Source organism: Sphaeramia orbicularis, chromosome 3 (assembly GCF_902148855.1).
Source record: "Sphaeramia orbicularis chromosome 3, fSphaOr1.1, whole genome shotgun sequence".
Lineage (NCBI taxonomy): Eukaryota > Metazoa > Chordata > Actinopteri > Kurtiformes > Apogonidae > Sphaeramia > Sphaeramia orbicularis.
In genome coordinates this window covers 18,718,826-18,733,915 of record NC_043959.1, presented here as the reverse complement: position 1 = coordinate 18,733,915, position 15,090 = coordinate 18,718,826, and the positions used below count along the sequence as shown (strand labels likewise).

Below are 15,090 nucleotides of genomic sequence, written 5' to 3'. Positions count from 1 at the left end.
TCAATCTGACTTTTTTCCATTATTTTGTCAATTTCTATTAATTTTGTTTATTTTGTTCTTTTTCTTATTTATGTTTATTTTTGTTCACTTTCTTGACCATTTTGTTCAGCTTTCATATTTTTTCTATCTATCTATCTATCTATCTATCTATCTATCTATCTATCTATCTATCTATCTATCTATCTATCTATCTATCTATCTATCTATCTGCAGAAGTGTTTCTTTTTCCCCACAGTCTTAAACCTACTGTCGACCTCTACCACCTGCTTCAACCAAAACTACTAAACAACGATCGTTTTACAGATAAGTCTAGAAAAGGAGGATATCCAGCAATCGATCCAGGATAATAGTGTCCCAGTGATTCCGTAAACCGATATTAGCCTTACCCTTGCACATACGCACTCAAACAAGCTACCACAACATACCAGAGGGATCACGTAACCAGACGAGCTCGTAACCCCCCTAACCCTTTCAGTGTGTGTCCTGACGTTAAGTCTACAGCTCCGACAGGCCGCTGCCTCCATCACACTGCGCTGAATCAGCAGAAGGACGCCACGGCGAGCACACGCAGGTGGGATTCAAGCGGTGGGTGTGGCTTGAAGGAAGAGGGCGAGGTTTGGAGGCGGAGGTGGAGGACGACTTCAGCCCAAGAAGAAAGGGATACTAAATACTAAGACATGCAACTGAATTATCTGACTGTGTTTATGCTATTAATACACACACAAAAACACAAAATCAGCAAATAACACCTGATTGCATAAACAGGAAAGGAAAGGAAAGGAAAGGAAAGGAAAGGAAAGGAAAGGAAAGGAAAGGAAAAGGAATCAGAAGGTTACACGACTTATTAGGGTTTGCAACATTATTACTTATTATTACTATCAAGGCTATTATTGTAAACGTAAACTAATGAAATGACAAAAATTAGAATTGAAAAACAATTTGTTAAATGAAATAAATATATATAAAAACTATAATTAAAAGAAAAAACAGTAACTAACTGAAACCGTATTGTGTGCTTATAAAACTAACTAAAATTTATACAAACTATGGATAAAATTCCCTTTGTTTTCGTCTTTGTCGATGTCAGATTGATATGAAATCGGTTTATTTCACTTAAGCAATTTTAGCTAGCGGCACCATACGGCACTTCACGGACTGTCAGTTGTCGTTTAGAGTCAGCTTCTGGTCCCCACTCTAAAGTTGGGAGAAAGCAGTCGAATTTTGTATGGGATTTCTTTAAATATGACGGCGAGGAAGATAAAAGATATGAAAAAACTAAAACCAATACTAAAACTAAGCATTTAGAAAAAAAAAAAACCTAATAAAAACTAGCAAACCTGCTCTAAAAACTAGGGGTGTTAGAAAATATCGGTTCTGCAATATATCGCGATATTTCATTTCACAATACTGTATTGATATTAAAAAGTACTGTATCGATATTTTTAGGTATTTATTCAAATGCAGATATGGTGGAGGTTATTTTTTGTTTATATCTTTATATCTCTATTGTTTACATCTTATTTATTATTATTTAACACTGTTTTATTAAATAACATTAGTTCCTTTGTTGCGGTTGCACAAAAATAATGTTATGATGTTAGTTCTGAACTAATAGAATATGAACATTTGAACAGGATCTTAAACTGTAATGTCTGTAAAACAAAATTTCGGTTTGAACACAGGAACATTTCGTGACAAAGCATTAGATTCTGTTGGGATCAAATAAAAAGGTGTTTAGTATTTGTGCAGATTTCTGGCGTAACTCAATTCTTCCAGGAAATAATCATTTTTAAAAAAAGAAACGAACAAAATAGCCTTTTTAACAGTGTCATGATATATTGTGACATATCATATTGTGATCCCAGTATTGTGATTTGTATCGTATTGCCAGATTCTTGCCAATACACAGCCCAACTAAAAACTAATTAAAACTAACTGAATTAGAGGGAAAAAAAAGTCTAAACTAAATAAAACTAAACTATGAAAAATCCAAAATTATTATACTCTTGATTACTATACACTGGATTAGATGCCTTCTATTTTCATGAACTTATTTATCTCTTTTATGTACAAATTAATATGTTTTTTTATATTTTACATATTGCCATATGTCTCTGATAGGATTGGTCTAACCAGCATGTGTCCTTATTTTATTGTGCTCTCCTGAGACTCTGGATTGTATTTTTTATTCATGCTTTAATATATAACTTTATGGGATACATAATAAGTCTATACACAGCTGAAATAAAAGAAAATAAGTAGTGTTTTGGATGACACTAAAATTAAGCTTAACATATGATTTTCTCTTTCTTTATTTTGCTTTTTGTTGTTATTTATCCCCCGTTAACAAAGCCTTTTATGAAAAAATCTTAAATATAACACCATAGACAAATATATGAGACTTCTATATTGCATGCCGATACCAATACTGGTTGAAATCAGCAAATATCAGCAGATATATCAGTGCTTCTTTATATTCATGCAGTTTTCTGAATTGAGTGTTGGTCAATGATGTGGAAAATATGGGCTTTTTCCACCAAAATCTTTCAGTTTATCCTCATGTCCAAAGTTTGAGCCAAAGTCTGAACATTATGATCATATGACATATGGTGTTATGAACAGTTTTATGCTGAAATGAGTAAAACGGAGAGAAAAGATGAAAAACATGAGCCCATAGTTATGTGTGTGACGCCACCCCTCATTAATAACTCCATCTTTAACCCTTCACAGATCCCAGTGTTCACGGAGCCGCCGCTGCCCACTGTAAACCCTGATGGAAACTCTCTGTAATGAGGGCGGGGCCTTATGTCAGCCCCGCGGCGTCCACGCTAAGCCTGTATATGTGTTACTGCATGCAGATGTTGCCATAGTTACACAGAGACGCCTGCTCTCCATCCCAGCACCACTTCATTCTATTTTTCATGAGCCCGCTTGGTTGCCAGGGTTTTTGTTTCCATGGACACGCTGCAGTCTGATGCAATAGAACCCAGCCAGACCTAACCCCCCCACTCTACCCCATATTCCCACCCCCCCACCCCCTTTGGGTGCCTTGGCGCAATACCAACCACGGGAGCACTACGGCACTATGGACGGGCACTGCCGAACAGCTGAGCTCATACTGTACAGAGATAGGCACGGATACAGCAAAAAGTACTAACAAGTTACAGAACCTGGGTCAACGAATGGATCTACATGAAATACAGGTATGTGCGGATGGTGAAACTGTGACAAAAGATACACTGGAAACACAATAAATGACAATAAACACTGCAGTAGGATTTACCTGAACTACAACAGCTCAGTTCACTGTCAAGTACGTTTCCAGATTCATATCAACTTTAAGAAACTGAAGAGCAGTATTAGCAATTAGCATGAGCAATAATTAGTTCAGGTTGTCACTCGGGGTGTAAGAAAATATCGGTTGTGCAATATATCACAATATTTCATTTCACAATTCTTCATCGATATCAAAAAGTACTGTATCAATATTTTTAGGTATATATTCAAATCCAGATATTGTGGAGGTTCATGTTTGTTTTTGTTTTTCTTTTTTGTTTATATTTCATTTATTATCATTTAACACTCTTTTATTAAATAATGTTAGTTCATTTGATGGGACTGCACAAAATAATGTTCTGATGTTAGTTATGAACTAATAGAATAGGAACAGGATCTTAAACTGTAATGTCTGTAAAACATAATTTAAGTGTTATCACAGGAAAATGCTGTGATACAGCATCAGATCCTGTTCTGATCAAATAAAAATGTGTTAAGCATTTGTGCATATTTCTGGTGTAAATCAATTCTTCAAAGAAATAATCCTTTGCAAAAAAGAAACAAAATTTTTTTTTTGCCTTTTTAACAGTATCATGATATATCATGATATATTGTATCATGATCCTAGTATTGTGATTTGTATCGTATTGCCAGATTCTTGCCAATACACACCCCTATTTGTCACTTTAGAGCAGGGGTCTCAAACATGCAGTCCAGGGGCCAAAACTGGCCTGCTAAAGGGTCCAATCTGGCCCGTGGGATGAATTTGCAAAGTGAAAAAATTACACTGAAGATATTAACAATCAAGGGTGTGAAACTCATTTTAGTTCAGGTTCCACAAACAGACCAATAAGATCTAAAGTAAAATAATAACATAATACCCTATAAACAGCGACAACTCCATTTTTCTAGGATTAACTGGACTAGTTTAGTTTTGCTCTTTTGAAGCAAAACTAGTCCAACTGATCCTCGAAGAACTACCAAGAAGAACAATGAGCTGGGCAAATGACAAACTGAATGATAAATTGTTCCTATTTTAGTTCCGAATTCCAAATATTTAACAATATTCTGCTTGCTACCAAATGTTTGTGAAATGCACATGCATAAATGAAAAGTTGAGGCATAATATTGTTAAAACTGCACTTATTTTTCATACAAATTTCATTTTATTCAGGTTATTCACATTTTTTGTCAATGGATAGTTTTTAAATGTAAATATTTTCATAATTTCAGGCTTTTTACTGCACTAAAACACAGACAAAAAGTTGTCATTATTTATAGGTTATGATGCTATTACTTTACTGGTCCGGCCCACTTGAGATCCAATTGGGCTGAATTTGGCCCCTAGAAGAAATGAGTTTGAAAACTCTGCTTTAGAGAAATAGTGGGGTCAGAAACAACAGAAAAGGATCAAATGGGAAGTTGAAATTAGAAATAAACAGGGTTGGGTTGATATGTGATATGAAGCCAAACACTGAATCCAACCAGTACATTAGAAGAAAAGAAATGAGACTACCAAAGCCCATGACTAAAAGGGTAGTGACTCCAGTCCACTTGGTGGCAGTACTGCATCCTCTAAGCTGGTTTTACAACTATCAGTAAACACTAATGCCGTGTTTCTACTATGTGGTATCGGCTCGACTCGACTCAACTCGGCCTTTTTGCATTTCCATTACAAAAAAGGACCTGGAATCTGGTACCCGGTACTAGTTTTTTGGTATCACCTCCACCGAGATTCCAGGACTGAGGAGCAGATACTAAAACGTGACGTGTAAACTACTGCAGACCACTGATTGGTCAGAGAGTCGTCTCTGTGACCCGCAATTTTACAAAAAACAGATGCGGAAGTTTACAGTAAATATAGCGGTAGGCTAATACACATGATAACAGCCTGAAAACTACACTATGGTTTGTCGAGGAGGTTCAGACGTAAAAATTCAGCATGAGCTTGATAAGACAACACGAAACAAATGAGTTTATCAGCGACTCTCTGAGCAGACGACACAGAAGTAACGCACCGCATCGCTATGATGTCCAGGTTCTGTAAAGTCGGTAGTATCCTGTAATGGCAATGGTCTACAGGAATAGGACCTGGTACCTGAGTCGAGTCGAACTGAGCCGAGTCAAGCGGTTCCACGTAGTGGAAACGCGGGTATTAAATGTCTTCAACAATGTCGATATTAGGCTAAGTGTACGAGACTAAAGCAGCACTGTGATTGGGTTTGACTTAATTACGGTTTACTTGCAGTGTTTAGATGTCACCTCATTTGCTTCATCAGCATTAAATTGACCACATGGCCATATACAGTAGGTGCAGTTTTACTCTCTCATGTCTCAGGTCATGTTGCCAGAAAAGGACATAATCTTTCTAGTATAAACCTGCCAGCTTCAAGTCGGCAGCAAAATATGTAAAGTCCATCAAACAATAGCAGTTGATTAGTTGTACCAAACTAGATCTGTTTAGTGCAGCAATACAATAAACAAAACAACAGCAATAATAAATAGAATATGTTCGTGAAGTTATCAAACAAACTGGCTTTAACACTGCAAACACCGTTAACAAGGTTTGCCGAAGTCATTCCCTTTCATCGCTTTAGCAGCATTTGACACCATGTATCAGATATTTTTGGGAAAAAAAACAAACTCATCAGCGTCAGAAAACACCGTCAGCTGGTTTGATAACTACTGCTCACATAGAACTTAAGTCTCCAGCTTCAAACGGCTCCATTTTTGTTTCATTCGCTATAACCAGAGGTGTGCCTCAGGGGTCAGACCTAAGACCACTCCTACTCCTATACTCCAAATCCAGAATGTTAATGATTATGATTCCAACATACATTTCCACTTTTATGACAACAACAAACCTAACTGACTCCCACAGGGAACTACAACATATGGCTATAGATATTTTGTCGATTTGACTGCCCAAACTAAAGAGCTGGCATCACTTCGAAACCATGGTTACACGTGTTTACATCTCTGAAAAAGCAAGTTTCAGTGTTCTTCCCATCCAAATGAATCCATCCATATAATGTGGCATCCTACCTGATAATTACTGCCCAAGTAGAACTGAAGTGCACAGACAGTCAGCTTCATTTTTGGTTCACTTGCTGTAAACAGTGGTGTTCCTCAGGGGTCAGTCCTAAGACCATGCATATTCCTGATCTCCATATCAAGAATGCTAACTATAGTGACATGAAAGTCAAAATTTCCACTTTTATGGCAATGACAAAGGAATAATAAGCAAGTCAACTTCCACTCCAAACCTGACCATCACCCAGTGCCAAACAGTTGGTTTTCGAACTCAAAACCAAAGACATTGAACGCATCATCAGACCATCAGTTCACAGATTGAAGATTTGGACAAATATCAGAGCATTTTACTTGACTCTCATGATTACACCCCAGATCTTCCCACCACTAAAAATCCATGCATCAGCAGGTGTTGTGGCATCCTACCTGGATTGTTGGCCTCTCCTTCCAGGACGTGCAGCTCGGTGCAGTCCGACAGGGAGTGTTCCAGACAGAGCTGCAGGAACCGGGCCTGGGTCCGGCTCACCCTCTTCAGCAGAGACAGCAGAGCCACTGTCTGCTCACACTCATTCCAGCCCTTGAACCAACTGGCTAACACGCCCACCTGATCACGAAACATCATGGTCTGCAGGGAGGGGGGGGGGGGGGGGCTGGGGGAGGGGAGGGGGGTGTACTGAGGGCAAGGCCAAAGGTGAGGCTCCCCCAAACTTTGTGTAAGTGATGGAGGACGGAGGGAGTGTTGAAGCCTTTGAATGTGGGAGGGTTCAAGGGGTGACGGAGGGGATGGGGCTCAGCTGAAGCTCTGAGGTGCCATTCTGAGCTCTGGCATCAGCTGGAGCAGCAGGAGAGAGGCCTTCTGGGAGATATTTCTGTCAGAGCGTCCTCTTCTGTCTTGAAAACGTTGAGTCGCTCCAGAGGGTTTGGGATTTGATGAGTCAGCGTTCTCCCAGCAGACACTGTGTCACATCAGCTTGGATCTCAGTGGCCTTTCTCCTCAGGGAATCCCTCTCAGACCTGCAGACATACATGGACAGAGATGTTAGACATGTTCACATGAGGAAACACACCTTGAACCTGTCCCTGAGCAGCTGCTACTGATGCGTTCACGGACACTTTCTCAGTTCAATACAGAAACAGAAACAGCAGTGTTCCTGTTGCTTCAGCTCTGCAGAGACTCTTTGAAGAAAAACCAGCTCTGAAAAAATAAAACACACATTTATAGGTCGCCTCAGCGCCGTTCCCTACGCGCACAGGCTTGTGGCATTCACCACCGAGACAAAAATAAATAATTTTTGGTATCCACCCATTCCTAAAAATACAGCTGTCTGAGCCAGTGGCGCTGCATCCCGGAATTTTCCAAAAGGAAAGGACGCAGGAAGGGTTACCGATGTCAGGGGACACATTAGAGGCTCCGAGCGGGTGTTTAGTCACAGATCAGCGGGGTAAAGCTGGGTCTGACACCGGGCAGGGGCTCGGAGGGACGCCGGGGACGGAGCGGGCTGGAGCCGCTTCAGAGCTCCGGTGTCTGGGTCTGTCACCGGGTCCCATCCGCCGAAAAAAACGAGAAAGAACACCCAGAGTACAAACACGGGTTAAACTTTCCCCGAACCGAACTCGGACCGACCCCACACTTTTAAAAAACTTACTCCGACACCGGTCTCAAACGCACCACGGAGCCCGGATCAGTCCGCGCTCACACTCCGGTTCTTCTCCGGTTCTTCTCCGGGTGAACGTTAGTGTTTTACCGCCGAAACAAAGTCCGAAGACAGCGACAGAGTGTTAGCAGAACTCCGCGGAGAGTCCGTTCAGGGACAGGCCGAGCCCCGGGGCTTACCCTCCGGCCGCGGTTCGCATGGTACTGGTCGGTCGGGGCGGGCGACAGGCTGGGCTGTTCGGGGAGCGGCGCCCCTTCACTCCGGGCCGGCGGGGTTTGCCATCTTGACTAACTTTCCCTCGGTGTCTCTGGGACTGACTCGGCCTGCTCTGGTCTAAAACTCAGCTGTCAATCACCGGCAGCGGCACAAGACACATCCGGTCTGCTATTTCAAAATAAAAGCTATGACTTCCTTGAGAGTCTTGTTTTATTCATAAGAGAGAGAGAGAGAGAGAGAAAAAAAAAAAAACTTTACCTCAGGTTTTAGAATTTGGGTTTTGTACGACTGAAAAATATTACCATTACTACCACAACTACTACAAAACAAAACAATAATAATAATAATAATTATTATTATTATTTTTATTCGCTTGGAGCCTATCCCAGCTACATAGGGGCGAAGGCGGGGTACACCCTGGACAAGTTGCCAGTTCATCACAGGGCTGACATACAGAGACAAACAATCACTCTCACATTCACACCTATGGGCAATTTAGATTAACCAATCAACATATTAGTGCATGTCTTTGGAGAGAACCCACGCAGACACGGGGAGAACATGCAAACTCCACACAGAAAGGTCCCACCCCCATCGACTGGTGTTGGAATCAAACCCAGGACCTTCTTGCTGTGAGGCACGAGTGCTAACCACTGCACCACCGTGTCACCCCATTACTATCATTATTATTATTATTATTATTATTATTATTATTATTATTATTATTATTATTATTATTAACACCTTAGTTTTAATTAATTGAAAACTATATCTATATATAAGGTACTATATCTGATGTGAATATAACTTTAGACAAGTACAAATAGTACTGTGGTTGTAAAAGAAATTAATACATGTATTATTATTATTATTATTATTATTGTTGTTGTTGTTGTTGATGAGGATGATGATGTTAACATTACTAGTAAAGAGAAGAGGAAGATTAAGAAAAAATGTAAATAAGTTCTCGCATTAGGTTAGGAGTAGAATAAGTAGAAATACAGTTAATTACAATAATAATAATTTTAAAAAAATCCTGAATTCAAAATGAAAATTAAGTAGAACAAAACATGCTGAATTATTATCATTAAAATCATCATATCATAAAGTACTGAAAGTACTCTGTTTACTGTAAGGAGTATCATATTATTAGAAGTCTATTACTGTGTTTTTAATCACTAAATAATACATGTAATGTAACACTACAGTGTCATATTTTGTCAGTTAATTAAAAACTATGCTGTATTATGTTGTAGTCAGTATTCATACAGCATCGTAATAAAACAAGCAAATTATATGTTTTACATGTTTACTTGTACATTTCATGTGTTTATTTCTTTTTTTTTTTTTACAGGAATTAAAGCTGACGGACAAATGTAATTGAGTGAAATATAGAATATTTACTCTTGACATCCAATGATTAGAAACATGAAACTGTAGAAAATTGAAATAACTAAAGTTACTGATGCCATACAGTCAGTTGTTGATTTATTATGATGATTTAAAGATTTACTGACATGAAATTTTACACCAATAAACCAGTAGTTTAATGCTTAAAGCTGTCTAAGACTCCATCAGTGTATTTTGGTGTTTTTCCCCCCTCTATAAATAAATCCAGCTGTTATTTTTGGAGATTCCGTCCTCTGTGCAACCTCAAATAACCCCTGTCAGACTGCAGCTGTTTATTTTGAAGGCCTGTGGTCTCTACTTCCGGTGGTGTCATGGCGGACTTGTCTCCACACTGAGGCTCCTCTCCACATGCTAATCATTAACAGAGGACCATTACGTCAGGGGCTTGGCAGCGCCAGGAAGCACCAAAATAGAGAGGGGTGGGGTGGGGGTGGGGTGGGATGGGGGGGTACACAGGGACAGGGCAGGGGGGGGCAGAGGGGGCTGATGGGGCCGGTCACAGAGGGTCCACTAAGGACCACAAGGGACCAGCATCCCACACAGACACTGTAGACAGGGGTCCCAAGGGGTCAAATTCTGTTTAGTTCTGGTTCCACATGCAGACCATTATGATCCCAAATGGGTCAGAACTATAAAATAATAACCAGTGTTCCAGGCACAACAACCCCGCCCCTCACAGGTGTTGTAGATTATTTGGTATCCACTGATTCGTCATATCTATGCGTGTGCTGATGTCAGCATATCAGTTGCCTCTATATATGGTGCCAATTTGAAATAAATTGAAACAAAATTTATGTTTTTATAGACGTGACATTTTGCCCTTTATAAATATGGGAAAAAAAAGATTTTAAGAATTCACTAAAAAATTGAACTTTGACCTACTTTCCCAAAATGTAACCATATCTTTTCTGGGCCACAGGCAATCTATAAACCCAATTTAGTATGAATTCAAACAATAGTTTTGCTACTAATTTTGCCCATTATAAGTAAATGGGGAAAAAAAAAAGATTTTAAGAATTCATAAAAATTTTTTAACTTTGACCTACTTTTCCCAAAATGTAATGTCATCTATTCTGGGTCACTGGCAATCTATAAACCCAATTTGGTATGAATTCAACTGATGGTTTTGCTGCTAAAGTGTTAAATAAACAAACAAACAAACAAACTGAACCAAAAATTATAGCCCTTGCCTTCCCTTGGGGGGGGGGGGGGCGGGGGTAATAATATATCAATGTAAAAATAATATCATGATATGTACATTACAACATAAAGATCACAGTGGATCTACAAATACACAAAACATTTAATGACAGGCAGAATATTATTGAAATTGCACTAACTTCAATTAAAACATGACAGGTTGTTCATATTTGTTCAGGTTATTCACGTTTTTATTCATGTAGTTGTCATTATTTTGAGGTTAATTACTATAGCAGGGGTCACCAATCCTGGTCCTCGAGGGCCGGAATCCTGCATGTTTTAGATGTAGCCTTCTTCCAACACACTGATTCAAATGATAACCTATCTTCAAGCTCTGCAAAAGCCTGATAATGACCGTCAGGTGTGCTGGAAGAGGGAAACATCTAAACATGCAGGATACCGGCCCTCGAGGACCAGGATTGGTGACCCCTGTACTAGTAGTTCTACTGGTCTGACCCCACTTTTGATCATATTGTATGACAGCATATTAGTGCCATATAGGACAAATAAAAACACTTGTCACTACGAGAATAAAGTCGTAATATTTCAAGAATAAAGCCATAATATTATGAGAATAAAGTCGTAATATTTCAAGAATAAAGCCATAATATTATGAGAATAAAGTCGTAGTTTAAAAAAAAAAACTCATAATCTAACAAAAATATTGTACTTTTAATGAGATTAAAAATCATAATATTAGAAAAATAAATTTGCAATAGTGCCAATAAAAGTCATAATTTAGAAATTGTATGCCTTAAGTTAAGTAATTTGCTCCAAATCCATTCGGTTCTTACGACGAAACAAGCCCAATGTGTGCGAACTGTCTTCAAAGTCCTATGAATAATGCTAATGTTTGATGGTGGGCGGAGCTAATAGGCTCAGTATTGGCCTTTGTGTGTAAACCCCAAATGAAAGTAGAACCTCACAAAATGTTCCAAGTTCATTATGCGACAAGTGGGCACGACTTTATTCTCGTGAAATATATTTTTCTTGTCTGTTTTTAAATCATGACATTATTCTCATAAAATTATGACTATTTTTGTGCTCAGCTTTATTCTCATAAAAGAATGGGTTTTATCTCAATATTTACAACTTTATTCTCATTATGACCAGTGTTTTTATTTTCTTATGTGGCCCTAATACGCCATCATAATACTGGTCTGAATGTGGACACTGAACTAAAATGATTAGTAATTTCTTCAGTGTAATATTGTATGGGACATATCATCCCATGGGCTGGGATTGGACCCTTTGGTGGGCTGGTTTTGGCCCACGGACCATATGTTTGACACCCATGCCGTATATACTGTTTAAGACAGCAAAAATAGAAAAGGTGCAGATGTTGAAAATGTAAGCAATTATTGAAAGTAGTTCAGTAAATTCATGTGATTATTTTTTGTCATTGAGTTTTAAACCAGGAGATAAAGATAAAAAAGAAAAAACATCAGCATCAGATTGTAAGTGATAAGTTATATTCGCATTTTTACATGAGAACATTTTGTTCAAACCTGAAATATTTAAAAAAAGATTAATGAAAAATATTAAAGTGTAAAACATTCTTCTTTAAAGTTTCTTTAAGAGTTGGCCATCCATAAATTCAACACGAAAGTTTGTCTTTCTTAAACGGAGATATATGAAAAGCACTAGATTGATCATTAAAACCAAAACACCATTTATCTAGTGGAAAAACCCTCTATAAGTAATAAACTACAAACAGCATGGATGTGGACTTTCTTTCCTTCCTTCCTCCCTCCTTTAAATATAATAAACTTTTGATATTTTAGACAAAAAGTGCATTTTGGGGGAATGTGAAATTAAACACATTGTCTACAGGTGTTAAAACCCTGTTAGAATGTAACATTTGTCGATAAAAACAGATTTAAATAGACTTTTCTCTTGTGCTGTTCTTGGTGGATAGATGAGGATGATACCATATACAGGGTGGGGAAGCAAAATTTACAATGAACATTTATTTGTTTTTTCTCAGCAGGCACTACGTCAATTGTTTTGAAACAAAACATATATTGATGTCATAATCATACTAACACTTATTAGCCATACCTTTTCCAGAAACTTTGCCTCATATGAGTAATCAGGAACAGCAAACGTCACGAGTGTGTGATTTGCTGAAATGCACTCGTCACACCAAAGGAGATTTCAAAAATAGTTGGAGTGGTCCATAAAGACTGTTTATAATGGAAAGAAGAGAATGACTATGAGCAAAACTATTACGACAAAGTCTGGAAGATACTATTAAAGAAGAATGGGAGAAGTTGTCACCCGAATATTTGAGGAACACTTGCGCAAGTTTCAGGAAGTGTGTGAAGGGCAGTTATTGAGAAAGAAGGAGGACACATAGAATAAAACATTTCTATTATGTACATTTTCTGTGGCAAATAAATTCTCATGACTTTCAATAAACTAGTTGGTCATACACTGTCTTCAATCCCTGCCTCAAAATATTGTAAATTTTGCTTCCCCACCCTGTATATATATACTGTATGTAGACAGAGACAAACTGCTCCATGGATCAATGCATGTTATTCTTTATTTACGCACCTTGATGACAAAATGATAAATTAAAAACTCAAATGACTGTAGTTCTTTTCCTTCATGAAGGCGTACGATCCTTCACACGTACAGTTCTACATAGGTTTAAGTCATACTCTGTAACAAAACTGGAACGAAACTGGAGTCAGTGCATGTAAACAGCATTATGGGATGTTTATAGGACCCTTTGAGCTTAATGCTTCTATCTAGAAGCTAATATGTTAATATGCTAACATGCTATGCTAAGCAGACAGTTCACCATCTTAGGTTAACATAGCAACATGCTAACACGGCAGGGTCAGTAGTTCACTGAAATACAGTGGTTAGAAATACTGACCTGATGGTGGCGCCGGTAGAAAAAGTCAAAAAATGTAAAGTATCTGTGATCTGTTCACAAGAAAATAACATGAACTGAATTTAACCCATAAAGACCCAAACATCACAGTTGGTTTACGTTCAGTTAATGATATATTTTGCTCTAAATGTCACTTTTTCTTCAGTTTTCTGTTTTGTGTATAATAACTTTTGAATTTACTCAGAGTTTTAACGAACAGCTACATGATCATGAATTAAATATAGAAAAATACCTGATTTTAGTGAAAAATGCAAAATATAAGAGGATAATGTTAGAATAATGATGTTTAAATAACTTAGGAAAGACTAAATTTAGAGGAAAATTAATTTAGCAGCTGCCACAGTAAATACTCCTACCATTTTCAGGGTTAAAGTCCACTTTTGACCATTCTTTGTCTAAAAATAGTGCAATTTTTAGTGCAATTCAAAAGCAACATAAGGTATTTTTAGTGTGAACTCTTACTGTTTGTGTGTTTTTCCTTTAGACAGTGAATGTTTGTGGTTGGAGACACTTGTTCTATATTCAGTTAATGATAGACTTTACTGAAAATGTCACTTTTCTTCTGTTTTTAGTTTATATAATAACCTTTGAATTTAACTTTGAGTTTTATAACAGCTACATAATCAGTGAATTAATATAAGAAAACACCTTATCTTCACTGAAAAATGCAAAATACAGAAGATAATGTTATAATAAATGGTGATAAATCACTTAAAGAAGGTTAAGTACAGAGAAAAATGCTTGTGGAGCTCCCATAACTGTAACACTGGGTCTTTCTAGGTTAAAAACCAACCAACTAAACATAAACTCAGATCATCTCTGCAGATTCGTCACTTTCATCTGTTATGAAGCAGCTAAAGTAGGATGAGATCTTCAAATATGGGTCTTATGAAGATATTTCTGGAAAAATCAGTTTGATTCTCATGGTTGTGTGGATATATGTAGTTTTAAAGGGTCGAAGTCCTTGGCAGAGAATGTTTTCATATAAAGAGCATCCTGGTACAGCAGGTACAGATGAACGACTACAAAATTAAGACCACTGTGAGAGTTTCAGGAAATTAAGACTCTTTACGACACAATCCTCCTGAAAAAGTCCACTAATCAGTTTCCAGACAGCGCCACCTGCTGGACGTCAGTTGGGTTGTTTGGACGTTTCTCTGTGTTCAGTTTCAGTGCAAATGTTGAGTTGAGGCTCCGGGTGTGAATACTCCTCCAGGAATCGCAGGTGGAACTCCCTCACCTTCTCCAGGAGAACCTTCAGCTTTTCTGGATCTGGTAGGATGGTCATTCTGAAAACACACACACACACACACACACACATAGTTGTCTATGGGCCATGGTGCAGGTTCAGGATGTTCTATAAAAGGTGAACTGTGGGAGTTCTGTGGTGAAATG

General features: G+C 38.1%; 1 protein-coding gene across 1 annotated transcript in view; it reads right to left on the bottom strand.

The window, feature by feature from the left end:
- samd4a (sterile alpha motif domain containing 4A) overlaps nucleotides 1-8,013 on the bottom strand; it is a 78,022-nt gene extending 70,009 nt beyond the window's left edge. The window contains exons 1-2 of the mRNA XM_030161156.1: nucleotides 7,956-8,013; nucleotides 6,736-7,323 (exon numbers count right to left, since the gene is read on the bottom strand). Of these exons, the coding sequence (XP_030017016.1) occupies nucleotides 6,736-6,931 (196 nt within the window). The 5' untranslated portion in view covers nucleotides 6,932-7,323; nucleotides 7,956-8,013. The remainder of the gene's footprint in view (nucleotides 1-6,735; nucleotides 7,324-7,955) is intronic.
- Nucleotides 8,014-15,090: the final 7,077 nt, after the last annotated feature.